The 24,802-nt window shown below is 36.9% G+C and overlaps 1 protein-coding gene across 4 annotated transcripts in view; it reads right to left on the reverse strand.

The window, feature by feature from the left end:
* DENND1A (DENN domain containing 1A) overlaps nt 1–24,802 on the reverse strand; it is a 498,746-nt gene that overhangs the window by 341,686 nt on the left and 132,258 nt on the right. For all 4 annotated transcript variants that reach the window (XM_032418251.1, XM_032418250.1, XM_032418252.1 and 1 more), the window contains one exon: nt 2,856–2,905. In XM_032418251.1, coding sequence (XP_032274142.1) covers nt 2,856–2,905 — 50 coding nt within the window. The remainder of the gene's footprint in view (nt 1–2,855; nt 2,906–24,802) is intronic.

Here is a 24,802-nt window from a genome sequence, read left to right on the forward strand (position 1 = left end):
TTCTGCTCTATTTGGTGACTCATCTTCCCACAAGATGTTCTACAGAAAAATGTATTCATTCATTTGGGGGATGGACATCTACGTTGTGCTAGCAACCTAAGGGGATCTAGGGCAAATTCTAATTTCTCTGCAGCTTAGATTTTTTTCAAATGAAGATAACAGCACCTGGTCTCATCTCTTAGGATAGGAGGATAAAATGAGGTGATACATGAGAAAGCACTTTCTTTTGAAGAGCTACTGGCATTATTATGTTTCGTAAGTCCTAGTTTCAGAAAGAAAAATCTTAAAACAACAAAAGAGACAGTAAGATGTCAATGTTAACGGGTGATTTGATGATGTCTGTGAAAATCCCACTCTTGATATAGACTAGAAATGTCAGAAAGTTGTACATACTGTTCCTTGGGGTAGAAAAGCACAGATACTGAAAAGATTAGGAAGCTTTCTTTTTTGAACGTAATCACCTAGGGCATTACTCATCTCCCATGCTGACATATTTTTTAAGGCAAACAATATCAAAAATACATCTGGGGGGCTCTGTGGGCCTCAGACTCTGGGCATAGCCATTTGACCGTGCTAACTGCAAAGTAATAAAAAAAAAATAGTAACATTAAAACCTTTGTGTTTATTGTAAGTAAACTCCATTATTATTATCTCTTCTACATGCAACTCTGCAAAGGTTAGAAGTAGGGAAGAGAAGAGAAAAAATATAGTCCTCAAAGTGGAGTTTGGTGTTTTTTTTGGTATCAATAAAAGTTACCGACACCTATAGGGTGGGAATATAATGAAATGTAAGAAAGAACCACTGTACAAGGCAAGGATTAAAATAGATCCATAAAGGGACATCTCTGTCCCAAATCGTTTCGTGAAAAAATATGAGAAACATGATTAGGGGAGGGTGATCTAGAGAGAAGTGTTTTTAGAAGAAAAATATTCTTCTAACAACAAAAATGCATCAGGCCACTGGTGACAAAAAAGATTTTAGAATTATTTAGGGACTCTGCTTTTTTTCCATTTAAGAATGTAATCACCCAGACAGGTAAGTAGAGCAGTGTGGTTGGTGTGAGAGGAAGAGAGGGGTGTGTGTGTGTTGGGGTGGATTTAATCTCATTGTGCATTTCTTTCAATATTAGTTTACAAAGTTAATTAAGGAATACCTATCCAAAACAGATCACCACTCTTACAAGAAGTCATGTAAAAATGTATTTTTTGTTTTTCTTTGTTAGATACCTAACCACATTTTAAAAAACATTTCAGCTTTATTAATTTATATAAATATGCCCTTGCCATAATTTGTAATACATTTTATAAGTGACTGGAGGAAATTTCATGCATCGCTAATTCATACATATAAATGTGAAGTTTGCATTAAACGTCTCTACACAAAACCCTACTTCCTTGCTATTTTTAGAAGGAACAGGATAAAGAAGAGACAAGAGGACTCTCATTACAAAGACTGACCCTCTTAAAATTAAGGCTATTCTGTTTTGAGCATCAACCCGTTAACTACTAAAACAACCCTGGTACCAGGATTTAAAAAGGCGCAAGTCTGGAAATACTACAATGGCTGATTGGCTTAAAAATAACATGTTAGAACCAGGGAAAACAGAGATTATAAGTGGTTGGCAACATTCCAGTGCTGCTTTTTAGTACTCTTTTTGCTTTTTAGTACTCTTTTAAACTCCTTTGGCTACCAATTCTCATCTCACACCATTTTTAGGTTTCTGCCAAACAAAGCAGGACACCGCTCCTACAGAAGTGTAGAAAAGACCAAGCAGCACACTACCACGTGCACTCAAAACCACTAAAATCCTTCAGGCCTGCCAGGTTTGGGTACACTAAAATACAAGATAGACTGTTCCTGAAGATGGGCCATTTTACAGCTTTCTTAGAACATATTATGGCAGTTATTACTTATGATATATTCTAAAAACTGTCACTAAGAGTGGACTTTTTAAGACATAACGTAGGCACAGTGCATAGTTCAATTCTCTAAGAGAAAATTAAAAAGAGTAAACAATCAAGTGGACAAATGACTGCAAAAATAATGCTTAAAATGTAATGAAACACACAGTAGACATTTCTTGAAAATAAGATTAAGAGGACTGTTTTGACATTTTATTAGTATTGTTAGTTTTTATATAGTTTAAAAAGGGAAAAAAAGCTCTTCCAAAATTGTTACCATTAACCAGTGTTTGTTTGTTTGTTTGTTTTAATCCGCCAGACTATTTTAACTATCTTGGAGTTCTTATATGGATACCTTTCCAAGAGCTTACCATAATGCAAAATCTAAGGAAATTTCAGATGATTTTATATTTTTGTATAGAACCTATAGAAAATGCTTAGTTCCCCAGAGATACCATTCTTAGACACCTAAAATGCAAGACACTATTAAGCAACATGTCTTTTAAATAGCTGAACACCTTTAAACAAGATAGGCCTGTGGTAATTTAAATTTTACGTTGAATCAAAGAAAAACGAAGTCCATATAATACTCATAAGGCCATGGAATAATGCAACATTACTTAAATATGTTCATACTTAAATAAAAATGAAATAGCATTGGAATAAATACCAACCATTCTTAATCACGGTTCAAGTCTGATAACCAAAATCAAAAATTTAATGTCATGCGAAATACACCTCAAAGACCAACCAATGCAAAGCTCCAAGCTTTAAACTTTTTGATAGTGTCAATAAAATCCCCAGGAAAGGAGAATACTGCAACTCCCCTTCAAACATAGACGTTTTAAATCTTGGTTAAACAGACGGAATGTTAAGAATGGTATGGTTTTTATTTTCCATAGCAGGTTTATTGACACTTTTTTTTCTAGTAAAGTTTGAAAATCTGACACTACCTGTCCACATAGAAGGGGAAACAAAACTTGGTCAAAGTCTGTAGAACTTCCTGTGGAGAGAAAGAGAGATAATTTATACATCTAATGGGACCAATAAATCTAGCATTAAGCACGGCACACAGTCTAGCAACTTTACCCTAAAGAAAGAGGAGACAGATGAAGAAATATGGGCTTTATCAATTACATGGGAGGAGTACAGGCAGTCAATCATGAGAAATAATAAACATGATCAAACTTCATTAAAAATGAAAAATTAATCAAGAATCACACATGGGCAAGCAGCAGGGGCCGTGCAGGAAAGCTCTGAAGGGAGGGAGGCGGTTGGGTTGCTGAGTGTTAACACCCCTCCAGGGACCATCTCCAGCCTGACCATATGGATCAGAGTGAATAACACTGAGCCACATGGGTTTGGCCTGGCAGGGCCGCTGTTGCTGGCACCGTTTTTGCCTGTTACCTAGGAACAGAGGGGGCCGGGATTAGACAACGCTTCCCTACATCAATAGGCCAAATCACAAGCAGAATAGAAAGCCAACATGAAGATAATTGTCTCTGAATGTTGTCAACTACATTTTTTTTAGAGTTTAAAACTTCATTTTCTTACTTTATAAAGAAGTTGCCATCTCTGGCATAAATTTATTTTGTAATCAAACAATAATAATTTTAAGTATGCATTATTTTCAGTAAGTGTCATTATAAGTGGGAACACTTACCTGCTTGTAATTTGTGAAAATCCAAAGCAAACTACCAGATTAAATATCTTTTTACAAATATGTAGGTAATAAGACCAAATGCATTATTCAGGGGAAGTGTACAAAAAGGAAACAAAAAGCAGAGCAACATTTCAAAGACTTCTTCATAAGAGAGAAGCTTCTTGCATTAAGAACACCACTATATGAGACACAATACACAGTGGGTGCGTGTGTGTGCGTGTGTGTGTGTGTGTGTGTGTGTGTGAGACTTTTCCCAAGAGACACATTTCCACGTACACGGCATATATACACATAGCTAAACACATATACAAGTAATTACTTATTACTTCCTTCATAAAATTTTCTCTAGCTTGACTTAATTTAACTGCAGACTTGGACAGCCCACAGTTGGTGCTTATCATAAGTTCACAGACCAACATTATAAATTTTAAAAAAGTATTCCTTTCATGCATTTGATTTGCTTTTTAACTATTTAAAATCCCAACTTCAAGACAAAATGAAGAACACATTGTTCAGTCATTGAGAAGCTGGTTCAAATTAAAACAAACCTGCCCATTGCAAATCCTAATCCAAGTGATAAATTATAGATCAGTTTACAAATGTAGCACTTTTCTAACCAATAATAATGAATTATCAATGCTAACTGAATTGATGCTTCTCGCTTCATTTATTTTTAAAACCAGTTCTATCATTCAAGAAATAAACCACATCAATCTAATAACCCACTCAATGAAGCAGAAAGCACATTGACTTGCTCTGCCAGAGCATGTTCCGCCTACATAATTCAATTGAGCATATCCTATTTTTTAATATCATCTTGGACTGGTACTATGTATATCACAGCACTGTTAAGGCATGCTACGAAAGAGTAAAGGCAGAGGAAACTAAAAAAATGAAAAAAAGCAGATAACAAAACTTCAGCACATTCTATGAGGCATTATTGATACATCAGCTAATTCCATAATGCGGCATCCAGAAATCCGTATAGATTGTTTAAAAACTAATTATGTTTAAATAAATTGCAAAAGCTTATCAAGAATCAGAAAAAATGAGCCATTTCTCAGTGCATAATGTTAGTATCAGGCAAATATTGGGAAAAAGGTCATAGAAATCATTTTAATGTCTGCAGTCTAAAACATATTCTAACCCACATGCACCAAACTCTTACAATTTACATGCAAAAAAAAAAAAAAAATTCCTTACAAATTTCCTTTCACACCATCAGGTTTCAGATACCACAAAGCATCTCCTGACTTCAGTATATGTACAGAGCATCCTTTAAAACTCAGTACCCAGTGCTCACTCACTGCCAACATCAGCTACAAAGACAGTCATCCTTTACCCTCAGAAGTGACAGGTGCAGAAGTGCTTCTCTACTCTATGCTGGAGTGGAGCTGCCAAAAGGCCTCAAGATTTTTGAAAGAAAGGACCCCCATGGCTCCGAGGAAGCATTGTGCTCTACAGCAGAGTCAAAGGAATCTAATATGCCCAACTTATTACTCACTACAATATAGAAACTACTTACCACTTTCTAATGTCAAGAGTAATAACCAACCGTGAACTTGTCTGTCAGATAATATTAGAACAAATATCAAAATACCCAATGTAGGCTGGGTATAGCCCACCTCCCAAGAGCTTTCCTCTTACCCAAGAAAGCAGTGATAAGTCTAATTAAGCAATGGGGCAGGAGGAGGGGAGGAGAGAGGGGAATATAGGCAAATGTAGGCACATGTTTGTGCCTTACAATATGTTTCTTCATGTTTGTGATATTACAAGAGCTTGATATTCCAATTTAAGTCAAACAAGCCAGTGGTGTGCTGTCAGAGGAGAAAACAGAAATGAACATCTACTCTGTGTTAGGCATGTTCACACATTATCTCAATCAGAACTGAAAAATCTTCTTAGTTTTATCAGCGGAAGACAGGGAAAAACAAGCAAGGTGTCTTCTAAATAAAACCTGCTGAAACAAACCAATTTTCTTAATACTGATTTTTGCCTAAATATACACATTTAACCACCTTATCCTCTATTTCCAAAGAAAAACACAATTACCTGAAGAGGAAAAGCACCACTCCCCAAGAGAGGGGACTTCAAAACCCTGATTTAAATATAATTTGAGCATTATATTTATGGCAGAGTGTCTTTCAATATTAACTTTACTGGAAAAAGTCACTAAGCAGTTAGCAACCCCTTTTTTCTCACTAGGATCTGTGTCTCTGGCTAGGGAACTTTCTTTGTAAATGGTAATTTTCTGTTTTCTCCCCTCTTCCTCTTGCCTACACAAGCTTTTTCAGACAACCAGCCTCAGTACAACCTCAACTACTGCCACATAAATCAGATCTTCAAGATGCAGTACGGCTGATGAAATGTAAATGACCTCATTGCTAAGGCAGGGGGTGGGGAAAATTGTGCCAGCTATCCAGATCAATTCCCAAGTTCATATTTTCACAAATCTTTTTATGTACAGTTTGATTTTTTAACATTTTAATGAGCAAAAAAGTGAATCTATAGTAGCCAGTCACCACAGTTAAAGTGCAGGGCATGAACTAGATCCCAGGAGGGAACCAGTCCACCATGTCACCACTGGCTTTAGGACATTCGCCACCTGGTTCCATGTCCCCAGGTTCCAACTCTTTTCATAATCAAAACACTGCTGACATTATAAACCCCAGACGGGTTTTCTAAAATCCTTCCCAATCAATATATCCAACACATAACTTATTGGAGACAACATTGAGCTCATTGATTAAGGTGAGTTCAGTCGCAAAGTTTTCAAAATAAATGAGACAAGAATTCAGCATTCAACCCCTTGTGTCACTAGACAATTTATGAAATAGGCAATTTCTAAAAGGGCTTTTCTTCCTAACAAAATCAACGATACTTCATGTGGGAAGAAATAAGAGCAGAGGGGGTGGGGGGATGCGTGGAGGATAGACAGTTGCACAAACCTTTCAGTCATGCATATATCAAACAGCAGATTGCACAGGGTAGTAGAAAAGCAACAACATCTACAAAGCTCTGCCCACAAGGTGATACCAAGCCTCAGAGTTTGAACCAAACATGAAATCCACACACCTAACACTGGATTCACTTGCAAATGAAAATCAGAAATGAACTCAAGATTCACTTCAGTCTCCTTTGGATTCATTTCATCCAATGTGAATTCTCCTCTGGTCAGAAGGCCCATCAAGGGGACTTGCCCCAATCTGGAGAAAGTGGATTTTGTTCTGCTGAAACTAAGGCGTTCTCTTAAAAACCTGGTAAAGTTTTAAATTTATAATATTATCCATCATAGAATCCTATCTGGAAGCAAAACTTCAAAGACTCAATTTGATGCAGCTAACAGATTAATAACAAGGCTAAACCAATTTGCTCTAAATTTGGGGTGTGGGTAGGGAGGTGTACAAGATCCTGCCACAGCCATCAGTTTGGATGTCAATACTTTGTTTTCACTGCTTCGTTGAAACCCATAAACAAAAATTAGTTGTATTCAGCAGATGAAAACAACCGACAGACACAGACATACCACCCCACAAATAAGTGCCATCTGAAAGACAAAAGCACAGGCTGATTATAATGTCCACTGGGGTTATAGAATGTTGGGAGATGAGACACATTTTCAATAGTTCAAAAGGAAAAAGAAAATGTTTGCAGGAAAACATTTAAATAAAGGAAAGAGATAGCCTGAGTAAATGAATGTATTCTAAAATACAGAGAGCTATAATCAGTCACTTTGTAGCTTGCTGAAAGCTAGTACAGCAGTCGATAATTTACCTTTGTCCAAAAAGAGTGAAGGAGGGAGAAACGGGGAAACAGTGGGAGAACATTTCCTGAGTTTTTTTATATCTAATTTATTTGTTCATTTCAAAATGTAGATGTGTGATGAAAAGATCAGCGGAGCACAAATTCCTAGAATACTCTATTTCAATGCTTAAATTTTTTTTAATAGCATGAGGGAAATGCTGACCGTCTAAGTCCTGCAATTGAGATCAGTGCCACTGATTTGAAAGAAAAGCCTTTGATTGATGATCTTAAAACTCAAGTTGAAAGTTAAAAACAGAACACACACACAAAATCCAAACACACAAAAAGCTAACAAAATTTCTACCCTAAGCCGTTTCAAGTTAAAACCAGGGACTCTGAGTGAAAGCTACCAGAGGTTTTAATGCTTATGATTAAGAAGGGTAAAACAGAATGGTAAGAAGTTTTTAGGAGCTTAATTAGCACCAAGTTCAAGAATGTTGATCAGAAATTTCTAAATATGAAAACAGGAAACACAATTTTTTCTCTTTCTCTATAAATGTCAAATTAAATCCAAGATCCATATTATAGTTACAGCCAAACTCAAAAAAAAAATTTCCAGTGAGAAAAATCTTTGAATAAGGGATTTTACAGAAAGGCCTTTCAACACCTAAACATAAAAGCTGGGTCAAATTTCTAATAATGCTGCTCAAATGCTACAGAATCTGTTTCCTTTCTTTGGTATATTTCAATATTTACACCCAGTTTACTTTTTTTCCCCCTTACAAATGTTAATTTTGAGTCATGTATGTTATCATTATGCTAATTTGTATAATGCCTAATATACACATTCAATGTTGTAATTCAAAGATAAAATTACAAAAAAGTATAGAAATTCATCATATTCTATAACATGTATCATATAAATTTTGTATCTACATTTTATATCTAAATTAAGTACATTGGTGGAATGTCTACAACAGCTGAAGAGTCACCTCTAAAACTATTTTTTAAGTATAGATCTTCATGACCTTTGAAGTCCAAAGTTAAAAATTGTGGATCTTGTAGAAAAAAATTTTTAAATCACTTTTTCCTTTTGTATCCCTCCATATCTTCAAACAAAATTACTTAAAGTCATTCCCAAATTACAGTATTATCACATCCTCTATTCTGAGATTTCATTTTATTAATGTGAAAGCTTATGGCAAAGAGGTGAAAATGAGAGAGCTCTATTTTTAAGGTCAATATACTTCTTGACACTTGTTTCAAATCCTTACAAAATGAACAAATGATTTGGTTAGAATCTCTTACAATTAGCATTTGGTGGCATCAGTAATAGAATTCCTTGGACTTAATATTATTACTGTAAAATATTTTGCCTGGTTCATTTCCTTAAACATTTTAAGTCCTGTTATCTGAACATTTATATTATCGATATACCTAAAAGGAAGAAAGATTGGGGGAAATGGGGGAGGGGAAACACAAGTCAGCACATACCAAAGGAATAGGGTCCCAACAGTAAAAATGCAAACATGATTTCACTGAAGAAGCAACTTGCCCTCAGGAAGATACTATTTAAGGAAAAAAAAAAAAAAAAAAAAGAGCACTGATAGAAATTGTATTTTGTAAGCATATTAAAAGCTGTCAGCTTTTAAATATTTTAAATGCACACAAAAATGTGCACAGATGGGCAACTTTTCTGCTCACATTAGTCTAGAAAAAAAAAATCTTTCATTATCAAGCTCAAACTCCTTGAATTTTTTAAACTTAATTGTGCCTCTATTTCTTAGAATTCACACCCAAAGGCCAAAGCTTTCCTGCCACCAGTCCTTCAAATCTGACTTGGACATTACACGGGAGGAGGCTCCAAGCCTCCCTGAGGTCTCACTCCTTTTACAACACACGAAAAAGCACTCGATAATGGGCCCATGCTGAATTCACTGCTCTCCACGTCTCCTCTTGGGACACAAGCCTAGCAGATGTGATAAAAACTGTGTCAGAGAAGTGGCTCTAGTTTGTGCCTTAATGACAACTTAAGCCTCTAAACCAATACAACCAAAGGACTAACAGAACTGGCTGTTACCTCTCTCTCCTGCCAATCTTTGAATATCTCTGAACTGAATTAGCACCTCTACCCACAACATCCCCTGCCACCCCACAAAATCCATTCTAATTTTAAAAGATAAATGAATTCAGCAAACACGTCGGTGGCACAAGTGTCTGGGCTGTGTGTGTGTGTGTGTGTGTGTGTGTGCTATAATTAAGCCCTAACACATATTTCATGTAGTTTAGATTTTCTCAAGGTATGACTGTGCATTCAGAGGTCTCGAAGGAGTGCCTGGTTTATTTCCTGATCACCACCCCAGTAACCATATTAATACGTACAACTGGTAGACTTACAGTTTCCAAAGAGTGCCTACAGGTCAAAAAATTATTTTTAAATATGTTCAACCACAGGAAAGAAAAGTGATATTCTGAGTTACTGAAACATTCTGATTATTAAAATTTATACAGAAGAATTTTTAAAACCGTGGGTGGTTATACTTTTAACTTGTAAGAACTCTTTGTCTTACCTAATGATATGGTACCAAAAAATAGATTTAAATGTGTACTTCTGATAACATTTTCTAAATTCTATAATTCAGCCTTCAGATGATAGGCCTTTTTACCCAGTATCTTGAAAGCCTATTCAGTCACAATTGCATACCCACTTAATCAGCAATCATTGTTCTGGGATGCAGGACTTTGTTGTCAAGACAAGCACCAAAACCTTAAAAAAATTTTTTTCAGAACTGGCATAAGAAAAAAGTGATCTTTGTCAGACAAGGACAAATTTATGCAAATCTTTTATAAACATTCACAAACATTTATTTAGCTTTTGAAATGTTGGCCTCATTTGAGAGCATGAAAATGAGGGGGAAGTAGGAAAACGCAAAGGACAGCTTAGAAGCTGGCACACTACATAAATATTCAGAAGGAAGATTATAGGATTCATGTTAGGCTGTCTTAGGCTTCTCCAAAGTCCACACAGAATAGCAAAGAACAAAACTAACGAGAAGTACAGCAGATGTTAGACAATGCATCAGCCTCTTTCCCTCTCTCACTTGGCTATACTTGGACGCTTTTATATTTTCTTTCAATATGGTTAGGTCATTCAAGGATTCTCCTATAGACTCTGTATTGTGGCTACAGATCTATAAGCTGGAGGTCTGTCAGCCTTCCAAAAGTTTCCAATGAAAAGGCATTATGCAAATTCTACCTCTCTTACCCTCTTTCAGGGGGGAAAAAAAGCCTCCAGTATGCAGTCATCGGAGTATTGGAAGCCCCAGCCTTCATTTCTGTATAGCTGTGTTTGCCTCAGGGCCACGCTGCTTGTTTTGACAGTGGATCCCCCTAGATAGTTGGGATTAGTCGAGCTTGTTTAGATAAACTTGAAATCAAGGCCTTCTCTAGGTAGACAGCTAGATGTAGCTACCGAGTTTCCAGCTGCCTCCTCCTTTCATCCCCAAACAACTGGAGATTCACAGTAGCTATCACAGCCACAGGCTATGTCACGTACATAAGTACAAAATTAAAGGCTGCTAAAAGAAGCCTTTGTAAGTCTTAGTGCTAAAATAAGGAATCTGTACTGCTTGGTTTACACAAATTATTCTAGCACTACCAGTATGGAACTGAAATCATCAGTTAACAAGGCATATTAATCAAGGTTCCCAGCTTCCTCGGATAGACAGGATCATAGTTTGATAATATATCTAACCTTCTGCTTCTCAGCTCTTGTATGAGAGTAATCGCTTAAAATGTTGAAAAGGAAATAATGGGCTTTATTTATCCAGTGGCAGGAGATGTCAGACGCCATCAACAAACACTGGGAACAGACTATGAAGATCAAAATGTAAATCTCAAATCTGCTTTTGAGAGAGAATTATTTAGCAATTGATTAGACAGGGCCCCACTGTCTAATCAGTCATCTCCAATTACAGAACGGTTTCAAGTCAACTTTTATTTCCCCACAACTTGCAGATTCTAATAAAACGGTATCAGGAGGACTCAAGAACTGAGGAAATTTATACTCAGAACAGATCAGTGACATCTCATTGTAAAGACAGAAGGCAGGTGATACGAAACAGTACTGAAATTTTAAGAAATTATACAATTTAAATCATTTTCCAAAATCTAATACTCAAGGATTTCATTCTTTGGCAACTAGAAAGTGTCTCTTCAGAGGACCAGCAAAATATAAACAAAGAAAGTAACTCAACTCCACATATACGTTTTATTTCACTTTACATACCTTGCTCTAACATGTACATGCCAATGTGTACCTGAGGCCGGGATAAACCATAAACACAACAATAGTATCAGAATAGATGTCAACACTTTCCAGAACTACTCTATGAGATACAGTCCTGAAAGCCTTCTACCTTCTGACCACACTATCAAGTCACACAAGGCAGTAACGAAAATATGTTCTCATAACTGAACAGCTAAGTCACTATTTAAAAGAAAAGCATAATGACATGCAAGACATTCTGGAACAATGTGAGGCTTCCTATGGAATTTTTGGTTCGTTTCACTTAGAACTTGCACACTAAAGAAGGAGTCAGCAAACTTTTTCTCTAAAGGGCCAGACAGTAAATATTTTAGGCTTTGCCGGACACTTACGGACTTTGTCACAGATTCTTCTGGGTTGTTGTTTTGTTTTTTTTAAATAACTCTTCATAAAGGTAAAAACCACCTTAGCTCAAAGGCCACACATAAACCACCACTAGGCAATACTTGGCCAGTTGACAATAGTTTGCCAGTCCCTGATCTCGAGTGTCAAGGAGCCTCATCATACAACATAACCCAAACTCACCAAGACTCAAATTCAGAAATTTCTGAAAGGTAAAATGACCATGCCAATCATACTGGCTCTATGGTGAGCCAACAGTTCACACATGGTTATCGCTAAATGGCTAATTGTCTACTGCATACAAACATGTTCTCTAGGGCGCCTGGGTGGCTCAGTCAGTGAAGCATCTGCCTTCGGCTCAGGTCATGATCCCAGGGTCCTGGGATCGAGTCCCGCATCGGGCTCCCTGCTCCTTGGGAGCCTGCTTCTCCCTCTGCCTCTATCTCTCTCTGTCTCTCATGAATAAATAAATAAAATCTTTAAAAAAAAAAAAAAGCTCTCTTTTTGGAAAATTATTTAAAATACGAAAAACAAACAAAGAATTACAAATCAAACATATTTCAACCACTCAAAATTCACAACTGTTTTGTGGCATAAACTCTTCAGAGAAACCACTCCTTCTTAACAGTTCACTACTATCACAGGTAAGGCTCAGGGGTTTTCTTAACAGATAAATATATTGATGCTCTTTGGATCACTGACAGCTCTTCAATATAGAGTTATTTTGTTCATAATATCATAAAAAGTATTAAAAGAGAAGAGAGCCTTTCCTAGTGCTTTACTCACCACTCACACCAACAACACATGTTACGTACCCAATGTTCTGTTCAATGTAGAACACAGAAGGGCCTTCTCACTATTCAATTTCTGGCCCTTCTTTCAACATCTTCCCCTGAAGTGTGTTTCCCAGGATTTTCTCTTCCTCCTTCTCACTTTGCATTCTCCTCTTTACACCTTAATTTTAATTATCATAATGTAAAGGTCTCAAATTCAAATCTTCACTTCTAGATTATGTCTAACACCAGGCTCTATTCCAACCGCCTTTTGGACATTTTTGCCTCGTGTCCCCTAAGTATTTCAAGCTTAGCGTGTTGAAAATCCAGATGCATCATCTAGGTTCCTGGAACACTGTTGCTCGTTAAGCTCTTTCACCCCATCAAAACAAGAAAGGAGCTCAGACAACCACTATTACTTGCTGGGGGAGAGATGATCAATTTGTGGGACTTAGATTCAAGTATCTGCCAATTGGTTGTTGAATTTTAAAATAACTGTGAAGAAAACCTCCTGATTGCTTAAAAGCTTCCCAAAAGTTAATAAATAAGAAAGTAGACAGAAGGGAGCCCCTGGAATGAAGCGTATTTCAGTCATCTTAGAAAAGGAAATGGATATATTTCCCTAAGCAAGATAACATTTTAGAACCAATGTGCTACAGGCCCTGTCTGCATGGAGCTTCTTCTGCTCTAGTTAGAAAGACGGATGCTTTACAAATGAATACATGAATGTAGAATTCGACTGTCATAGGAGCTGTGAAAGAAGAGAGTGCTCTGACAGAATGATGGGGGCCTGAAATTAGATGGGAGGGTCACGAGAGACATCTCAAGAAGTGGCATGTTGAGCTCAGTCTTTGAGAATGAGTAAGGGTTCACCAGTCAAAGACTGGAAGAGGAATAGGGAGAGAAAGGCCAAAAAAAAGTAAGAGCATGAGCAAGAGCCACTGAACAAAAACCTTTGGCACATTCAAAGAACTGAAATCAGCCTGGCATGCTGAAGCGGAGGAGTGCAAGAGGAGGAGGTTGGGGGGTGCCTGGGTGGCTCAGTTGGTTAAGCGTCTGCCTTCGGCTCAGGTCATGATCCCAGGGTCCTAGGATCGAGTCCGGCATCGGGCTCCCTACTCAGCAGGGAGCCTGCTTCTCCCTCTCCCTCTGCTGCTCCCCCTGCTTGTGCTCTCTCGCTCACTCTGTCAAATAAACTTTTTAAAAATCTTAAAAAAAAAAAAAAAAAGATCAGGTTGGATAGGGTGGCAGGGGCCAAATCATGACAGGCCTTATTTGTTAAGGAGCCTGGACTTTATTCTAGCACACTGAAGTCACTAGCAGGGTTTGAGTCCTTTACGTCACTTTCTAACTTTGCCATAAACCCCAAGTCTTCCAGATTGCAAAGGGTTCAGAGGCTATTCTCAGTGAGCTCTTCACCTAAGCTCCCATGCCAATCCTGCTATCATTCCTAGCATTAAACTGACCATAATCTCAGGACCCTACATTTCCACAGGAGGGTAAAGACACACAACTGGGTACCTGTCAGGCCTCCGATTCCTTGGAGAAGGAAGAGGAATCTCATACAGGAGCCTCAGTAATAACCCAACAGCATGGAAAGGGATTATGGTTGAAGAGAACAACAAAGGAAGTGTAACAAATTTGAACAGAATCTGCTTAAATCTCTCTTCAGAACATACTCCTAATAATCTGGTATTTCTTCCGAGATCCCAAAGTCCATTTTCCTGTATACAAAGAAAGCATGACTTTTTACTGCAGTAATCTGTTATGTATCATTGCATTTAAGAAGGCACTGGTTATAAGACTATTATTTTTCAGTACTACTAGGGGAAAAAATGCTACGAATATATCATCAACTGTAAGATGCATTCCAATTTCAGAGATGTTAAAATGTGAAAAATGGATTGAATATATTTATTTACAGACCTATCTTTCACACTTGACTGAGTTAAGAATGGTGGGGATTATATCCACGGCCAGTGTCTAGTAGAGTACCCAGCACAGAGGAAACATCCAGTCAATAATGGTGCTGAAAAATGGCTGGATGATAATCTGGAGATTTAGAAGCAAAAAAAAATAGCACTAACTGAGCACTTACTATTGCCAAGCACCATGCTAAGAGTCTACAGGTTTTCTTATTTAATCTTCATAGGAAACAGTGAGACCACATGGGCCAAAGGAGACCTGAATTTATCATAGAAACAGCATTTATTCTTTTTTTTTTTTTTTAAGTAGGCTCCATGCCCAGTGTGGGGCTTGAACTCACAACCAAGAGTCACATCTCTACCAACTGAGCCAGCCAGGTGCTCCAATATTTATTCTTTTTTTTTTTTTTTTTTTTTTAAAGATTTTATTTATTTATTTGAGACAGAGAGAATGAGAGAGAGCACATGAGAGGGGGGAGGGTCAGAGGGAGAAGCAGGCTCCTTGCTGAGCAGGGAGCCCGATGCGGGACTCGATCCAGGGACTCCAGGATCATGACCTGAGCCGAAGGCAGTCGCTTAACCAACTGAGCCACCCAGGCGCCCTCCAATATTTATTCTTGATATAGAAAATGAAAGGAATGGAAGAAACTCTTAAAGTTTGTATAAATGTGGTATCAGCCATTTCTGTCAAAAATTTACTATTTATGCCTAATAAACATAAGAATTATGTATATAATTTAAAGTATCTAATTACCTACATAAGCTTCTTCTGATTCAGGCTTCATTATGTTCCTCATATACCAATGGTCATCTGCTCTCTGGAGGGGGTAAAGTGACAAGCAGAAGGAGACTGACAAAGCAGCTAATACGTGCCATGTTCTGTGCTAGAAGTTTTACATATGCTCAACGATCCTGCCAGTAATCTTATGTATTATAAAGATTATCAACCTCTTATGCGTGAACTGAACCTTAAAAGTGGAGTAAAATTAGTTTCAGGTAAAGCAGTGAAGTAACTTGCTTAACTGGAAGAAGACAGTGAATGGAAAAGCTAACATTCAAACCCAAGTTCATCTATCCCTGGAGCTTAAGCTCTTCCCACAATCCTCAGACTGCTGCTTTGTTGACTACAAATGAGAGAGTCTCATTCTTGGTTCCTACTTGATTAGGATTCTGTCTCCACAGTTACAAACACTCATACAGCTACAACTTTGCAGTGGTCGCCCTCCATGCTGAATGAAGCTACTGCCTCTCTCCCACCTCACTTTCCAACTGCAGCAGTGGAGTGCAAGGTTTGTGTTGTCACAGGGTCTTAGGTTAGGGGAGCCTCATGTGCCAGCTTGCCCAGGCACCCTGGTTTGCTCATTGTTTCTGTGTAATCATGGTGCCCGTTTCACTCTTCAAAGTGTCCTAGATTGGATGCTATGGTCCTCAGAATCTTAGAGGGAAAACCATGGCTTATCTGGAGGGTACTGAAAGAACAAATACTGTTCTATCTGCCTTGTGATGGGAAATTGGGGAGTGATGTTAGGAAAGTTTTTATCACTTGACTCCAGGCTCTTTATCCACATTAAAGACTCACCTACATTCTAGTACTTAATGCAATACCAGACACATCATGAATTACATGGAAACAGCAATATCTTTTCTTTGCTTCATTTTCCTCATGCTACATCAGAAAACATTTACTGAACTTGACTAATTCGGGTATTGTGTATACATCACGCCCACTTCTCCTGCCAGTTCTACAAAATTAGTATTACTTCCTGTTTTAAAGGTGAAAAAAAAATGAGGCTGAAAAAGTAAAGCCTTTGCCCAAAGGGACCTTTCCAAAGCCAGATCTTCTATAACATGGGGATACTTACTTTCTACTTTTCTTTAGGCCAAACATACAAAAAAAAAAAAAGAAGAAGAAGAAGAAGAAGAAAGAAAACACTTAAAATTTATAGGAGGGATGATAATTGTTAAGAAATAAGTGAGACATGAATAATGCAAAGATTTTAGCTGCCATTAAATCTGTTTATTATAACATATATTTTAGAAATTCAGAAATACTTCTCAATTTACCAGCAGTTTAGATCTCTAGAAATGATAAGTATCTGGAAGGTTGGAAGAGTTCTCTGATAAAAATAATGTTCTCAACAATTTACAGTTTACACTTCTAAAATCAGATGTTACTAAAGAGGCATCATGTTTGAAATACATTCAAATGCAAGAATCTTAAAAGCCTCTGCTAGGTAAGATAGGATTTAATAAATATATGTCTTGGTTTGTCCTACCTCATTCAAATTCTGAGCCCAGAGATCACAGTGTGAATGCTATTCAAATAATCATTGATTATTACATATCAAATATCTGGCCTACTAATATCCATACATAGTACCAGGTGCTAGAGATATGGACACAAAGCAAGCAAGAATCCCTGACCTCCTGCCTGGGGGAGGGAAAGGATACATAAAAAACTACATGCAATAAAGTGTTTTCAGTTTTCTGACAGAAGAATGGGCAAGGAAAAAGGAAGGTACAATGAGTGCTACCGAGGGGATGTGAAAGACCCGTCAGAGGTGGTGACATGTGACCTGACTTTTGAGAGATGAATATTTACTAGACAAACTGCTGGATAAGAATATTCCAGGAATAAAAGCAACATAAAACAATATATCACATATTTCACAAGGTTGATATATAAGTAAATGAACTTTGTTAAGCTCAACGCTCTTTAAAAGACCATCTTAATTTATAAATACCTTTTCATTTCTACCCACCAACCCCCACCTGCTATATACACATGTACACACAATACAGACTAGTCCACAGTCTGGGTTTCATCCTATTTCACATTTGAAATCTGAAACTGACCAAAGTTAGACAGTTTGCAATTACGGTAGCCACAGGACTGTTAACTCTACTGCATATAAGTATTTAAAAAAAAAAGCTAACACAAGAGTATAAAGCACTATACGTGACCAAAAGGGCTAATTTACAAGGACAGTGGGACACATTACTAAATTTCTGAGGTTTTGAACATGCAAAGTCTCAATATACAGATTTTACAACTGAAATAAATTAAAAATAATTAGTTATTTGAAACCCCTTCATCACCATTTAAAGAGTTTCCATATTTTCAGTACATTTTCGAACATACTCAGGAACTGTTTCTGATTATATCTCTTCATCTTTACTTGACAAAGTACTCTCTCTTCCTTTTGTGACTTCTCTAAATTTTGCTCTGGAACGGCATGGGCTTAGAAAGGAAAGGTTTTCCAGAATTCTTAGGATCTGCCAAATTCTGGAGGCAAAGGTTATCACACATAACCCTAATACCCAACAAAACAAAAGCACCCAACCCGGGTTACCCTCCTACTTTAAATCTGTCCCTAGACAGGGGAGGCACTATATAATTATTGGTTATTAGATGCCAGGTATAATTCTGAGCACTCTTACACATTTCACATCACTTAACCCCCACAAAGGCCCTAGGAGGTCTTTCCTATGATCATCTCTAGAATTTACAGATGTGGAAATGAAATCCCAAAGACATAGTCCAGTAAATGACAGAGTTGGGATTCAAACCCAAGCAGTCTGGCTCCAAAGTCCATGCTCTTCATCACCACTGTCATTCATGCCTCTGTACTCTGCTTTCTGGAATCTGAACTCCTTAGCAATTATATCTGTGTATTACGTACTTCATATTCACAATTATTCACTGGCCCGTAATTTATCCTCGCTGCTGAGAACAGCTTCTAACTTAACTGGCTATAGTCATTCCTATACCTGAAGAGTTCAGACGGACAGACAAATAATACAATGTAAGGAGGTAATGTTCCAAGTGCTCTCCAAGTGCTGAGATAGAGTGACTAATTTAGTCAGGACCTGTTTCACAGAGGAAGTGATATAAGTAGGGCAATTAATGCTGAACAGAAGTATACCTGGGGAGCAGGAGGAAGCTTGAGGAAGGATCTCAACCATAAAAACAGCTTGGGCAAAAACAAAGGTGGGAGAAAGCAAACCATGCTGGGAAATGGTGAGGTGTTCTATGTCTGCTTATAAAGTGAAAAATGGTAGGAAACCAGGCTGGAGGTTGAGTCAAGGTCAGACTGTGAAGGGCCTGAAATCCAACTTTTAAGAAATTTGGAGTCAATCCTGAAGGCACCAGGGAACCAGCAAGAGTTTTGACTAAAGAGAAATGGTGTGATTTGAAATAGGTTTTAGAAAGCTATCTCTGGCCATCTTATAGAGGGGAAGTGTTTAAAAAGTCATTGGGTTGTAGGCCATTAGGAAGAGTCCACAGGAGAGAAGCTAAGAGTTGAATGCAGAGGGAAAGAGCAGACTGGGGAGCAACCTAGGAGGGATAATGAACAAGACTTAATGACTACAGACTTGCCCGGTGAACAGACACTGGTTACATGAGACTAAAGTTAAGACTCAGACTATGGTGCTCAAAAACAGCCACAGTCCACTTAGTTATAACCATTGAGTAACTCACAAGAAACAAGACCATCCAAAAGTATTCACAGATGTCTAAAATCTAGTGGAGCTTTTTTGGAGCCAGAATAAAACCAGGAGAACACTTCTAATAAGAATGTGTAAGTAAGGATTGCATAATTACCATTTCCTAGCGTTAGATTCAAGTAAGTAGTAGTACAACATAGCTGCATAGCTTGGCGTGCTTTCAGAAAGAATAGCTCAAACAGAATTTGTCTTTTTAATGAGTTCCTTCTATATAACTGTAACAGCTGGGGAGTGACCAAATTGGGAAGAAATCTTCAACTTAAAAGAAAAGACTTAAGTCAGAAAATGTATCAATTTTTCAACTGAGTTTAGCTAAATGTTTAAGGTTTTGAAATATAGTTTTCATTAAGAAGCCAGTCCAACCCTACCCCATTCTTAAATTCACCCTTTTCTGGAAATGGGGGCGGGGGGAGGAGGAGATTCATGATATAGATATGGTAGAAGAGCAGCCCTTACATACAAGGTGGTTTTTCTTCAGCACTTTAAAAAGCATGAATTTTGACATTTGTCCAAGGTGATAAATTTGACTTGTAACAACACAGGGAGAAATAAGAAGCAACACGTGACAGATTTTTTAGGATTACTGTTTAACCATCCATGAACCTATACTTGAAAAAACATTAAAACCAAGCCAATCATCAAGAACAGGACACTTTTAAACATATACAAGGAAGCAGATGTTTAATCTGGGATGCATTTATACATCTGCATTCTATCAATGAATCTTTTCAAAATCTGTAATGTGGTCCACCCAAATGGCTATATTTTATGGCATTTGTGGATACTGATGCACTTCTTAAAGAAAGCTGCATCAGCAGGGTGCTTTGGTGCTATTATGCTAAACAATCAGCTCCTAGGGTCTGAAGAGATTGACAGTTTATATCTGTGGATGAGAAAATTATGTTTCTATCTACAATCCCAGACTGCCAAGTAACTAAGAAATATGGAAACTGACCTTTTTGAGCAAGAGGTGGAAAAATCCAAAAATCAACAGTGACTCTTAGAAAAAGCACATCTAAAACAAACCTAAAAGATGATCTTCTTTAAAGGTAGCTTCAAGACTTTCCCACTTGGGTTTCTCTGTACCACTCTTGTTAACTCTACTACCTTCTACAGCTTCATAACCAAGGACAAGAAATCTTAGGAATGTGATTACATGGTGCTATCACTACCCAAAGGTCTTAGTTTTTAGAGACATCCCCAATTTCTGGTCATGCCACTGTTCTACAAACCAACAAAATGACCTGAACGTGTATTACCCTTGTAGCCTACTAGACAGTAAGGTCCTTCAGGGGAAGGGTAGAATCTACTTCTTCTCTCCTCTTCTTTACCTAGTAGGGTGCCTGGCTCATATTCTGCAGACACCACACTTATCAGTGTACATTACACTCATTCAATTAATGCATAAAATCAAATCTACTCTCCCAGACAGTTTCTGCCACCAAAAATAGACACAAAGGGGGAAAAAAATCAGAAAATGCAGCCACTTATAAGTTAGTCTTTTTAAGGTCAGGTTGTAGAGCCATTTCAAAGTGTGATCCACTTGACCCTTTTATAAGTAAATCCTCTCAATCAGATTCAAATAAATCGATAAATTCTGTTCCACGTATATGGTGTCAAAGTTTCCAGGACCAAACGTGACCTCACCATTTATAGTGGATCAGATCTGAGCAGTTTATATGAGCAGATTAGAAGCATGACAGCACCCACACTTTGGAGAAGAATGAGGGAAAAAAAAAAAAGAAAGCTCAAAAGTTTCTAAGAGAAATGGGATACACCCAGGTCTGATTCCATTCTCTGTGAGCTTGGTGAACGCAAGGCCCAAAGGACCACAAACCCAAAGTCTCAATTCCAACCTGAAGGTTCTACAGCTTAGACAAGTCACTATAGAAAGACTAGCGGAATCTTTCTGGAATCAATGTCACATTTTATACAAACTAGGTACACTACTGCTTATGGTTCTCTGCCTAATAACAATGAAAAAAATCAAGTTTTATCATTTGTTTTAAATTTTGTGTGAATATTACACATGTATGCCATATTATACAATGTCAGTGTGAGATTTCCTTTCACAGTAACAGAGAATTTAGGACTAAATTCTGTGGATTTTACCTGTAATTTTCTTATTAGATAGTTTTCTTTCAATAAATCAGGGCATGAACAAGTTTTGAAGAGAAATGTTTAGTCTCTGACTTATCGAGATTTAGAAGAAAATAACGTTAAAGTTTTCAAACACAGGAGCTCACCAAAAGAACAAGGCAATCAGCAACACACAAGCAGCAAGTCTTGATTAAATATTATCTCTGTTGTCTTTCTAATCAGAATCTTCCAATCCATTTACATAGGTTAAACTATGAATAATTGTGAGCTTAGGAAATGTTTTCTTTAGCGCATACCTGAAGTATGAACAGATGAAAACTCCATATTTAAGCAATTACATGCAACTCACAAATGCCAATTTCCATCACAATTAGCCTAAGTTATGCAACATATTTTTGTTCCTTTTTAGTATATAGGTGATGTATGTTTTTATAATTTGCTTAACTGCCTATAGTGAAATTTTAAAATCACACAGACCATATAAAACCATAAAAGAAAGGGTACCTTTTCATTTTTCCCAATGTACCATGTTTCTACATTGCCTATAGAGCTTGTACAAGCAACACTGTTAGTTTCTATATAAAGATTTCCATAAAATTTTTATAGTTTCTATAAATGCATAAAGATTGTTGGTTTCATTATAACCTCTGTTTCAGTGCCAGTGGAAAGAAAAATTACCTGCAACACTAAACAGCAAACTATATATATAGGGTAAGTACGTGTGCTCAGACCTCTATTCAAAGAGCTCTAAGACACTGGCTATATTTCACCAAAATATACATGAGCGCACTGGAGAAGCAACTTCTAGTACATTCACCCCTAAGCACCACTCTTGGAACAAACAGGCTATAAAAAGTGCAATTGTGAGAACAAATTATTAATTCTACATGTTTTAGTACAAGAGGTAATCGTATTATAACTAATATGTTTTAAAATGGTATGTGTAATGCCTATTATACTTGACATATTACAAGGCTATTTATGGAAATCTTCTCTCTGATAGGTTACCATAGCTTTACTCCAAATTATCCCACAGTACATGTTACTAAAGGCTCTTTTTAATCTGAAAAATCATATAATATTTTGAAACCAAAGATGGGATTTTGATGAGAATGGTGACCATAATTTGCTAACATGTTAATTTAACTATCCTTTTCTCCCTTAATTCAATTAGTATTCATTAAAACTGCACTAATCACAATGAGTAAAGTTTTACCAATTACTTCCATAATTATGAATGAATACAGTAAACAGAATAATTATAAATCTACTTAATTAACTACAGGCTATTTCCAGCAGAAAAAGATATTCATGTTCTGTATTTTATTTTTAATGCTAGATTGACATGCTGATATCTTTGAGAAGCATTTCCAGAAATGAAAAAAAAAATCTTGTTGTGATTCTGTTTTTATAAAAATTTTCTATTGTACAGGTTTTATTAAGAACTTCATTCTCTAAACTTGTAGTGAGAGACTGAAAAGAACCTGGCTTAAGCTACCAAAACCAAAGTAACTTAAAAATTACATCTGTAATTTTGAATCTTCACCATCCCCCCCAAAAATAATTTTTAGACTACTTTATACTATGCTTAACCCTGAAGGACACACCATTTTTAAAATTTCTTATGTAAGTTGTTAGATTTTTTTTAAATGCAGGATTCAAGTCAGCACCCTATGAATGTGGATGTTTTAGTATTTAAACTAGCTAAGCATTAAACAAAAGGAGATGAATAAATAATGTGTACTCTGAAAAGCCCTTGCGCTTTTGCCTTTTTGGTTTGTTTCTCTATTTTCAAAAATACAGGCATTGCATGTCTTTTAGAAATTAACAAAGCCTATACTTGCAGGTTTAAAGATAGCAGGCTTACCAGATTTTAAATGAAATATTGAGTGCTACAGTGATTTAATGGTTTTAAACCGTAGATGTCGTTGCGGTCTGAGGGTATCACAGACAACTTAAGGAAGAAAAAAAATGGGGCACAGAGAAATCACTTTGTCAGTAATTACAATCAAGAGTCCTAAGATGTGGCTCAGGCTGCTCATTACTTCTTCCTTCTGAATCAAGACCCTTATTTACATTTCAGATTACATTTTTTATGAAACAGTAAGATCTATCAGAGCTGAGAGGAGCGAAATAATGAGGGGAAAACATTTTAATAAAACGTGTTGGGTCTGCATTACTTCCGTGTCAGAAAGAAAGGCTACTTCTGTGGTGATGGATCATTTATTCTGCTTCTAAACGAGAAGCAAAAAGATGAAACTGATGAACTTTTACTGCCCATTTGTCTTTAGCAGACAATTAAGACAGAGAAGATCAAAATGGATTATCATACCACGCAGACAACTGGCCCAACAGTAATACATCTCCGGGACCACAGATTTGTAACTCTCTTTCATCCCTCCCCTTTCTTCTTACTTCTTTTTCCACTCTAAAGGCAGTGCTAGCTTTGTGGCTCAAGGAGAGCCAAAAGGCTGGTCATCATTATTCAGTCACAGATGTCAATCTAACCTCCCTTTTTTCTCAGTTTCTAAAGCAGTGAGCCACAATAATTTGTGACAGATTCTTTTACTGTAAGGTACAAAGAACACACAGAATAAAACATCTAGCAGCAGCAAGTGTCTCTGATCAAGTGTGCTGGTACATGGGAAATACACTATATGTAAAAACAAGCACGGCAGTTTAGGCGAATGAGGAGGAAAACTGGAGGGGGGAGTGAGTGAAAGAGAGAGAGAGAGAGAGAGAGTGTATGTGTGTGTGACTGTGTGTGTGTGTGTGTGTGTGTGTGTGTGTGTGTGTCTTAACAAGCGCTATACTTTGTAGTGAATTTTCTCAAATATTCCTTATGGGTTACATCATAAATGTTTTAATACTAGAAATGTTGTCTAGATTAAGCGCACATTCAACTTACGGTTTGTATGTAATAGAAATATTTCTAAGAATTCCTTAAAATAGTACAACCGAGGGGAAAGATAATTTGGTTTAATCCAACAAATGCTGAGAAGAGGAAAAAAACCTAAGATCAGAACCCAAATGGTAAAAGGGTAAATAAAAAATATGCAGGTCTCATTCCCTCTACCAACAGATCAACTGTCAAATCAATTTCTGGGAATTTGGAGGTAACTTCTCCAAAAACAAAGTAGATCTTTCATTCACCCATCATTCTTGAGCTACATGTGATAAAGAAGGGAACCTATCTTTGCCAAGTTGGAAGAGATGCTAAATAAGACTCTCATAAGTCTACATCTAGCCCATGAGTATCATACTCCAAATTTTAAAATTATGTCACTGATCTAAACAAAGAAAACAAGTAACTATCCTGTGAGCACTTTAAAATAGCTAAAATCTATCATTTTTTAGGTTCTTACTGTAATTTTAAATTATTCCAACTTCAATATATGAAATAGTTGTAATATCATCCATTAACTCAAGTAAAGAGAACGAAGTTCATAACATAATATTTAATCTGTAAAAAGGGTTCCACTGCAACATCAAAATGGATAATAGTCTGTATTTCTCT

The sequence above is a fragment of the Phoca vitulina genome, unplaced genomic scaffold, assembly GCF_004348235.1.
Source record: "Phoca vitulina isolate PV1807 unplaced genomic scaffold, GSC_HSeal_1.0 scaffold21, whole genome shotgun sequence".
Classification (NCBI taxonomy): Eukaryota; Metazoa; Chordata; class Mammalia; order Carnivora; family Phocidae; genus Phoca; species Phoca vitulina.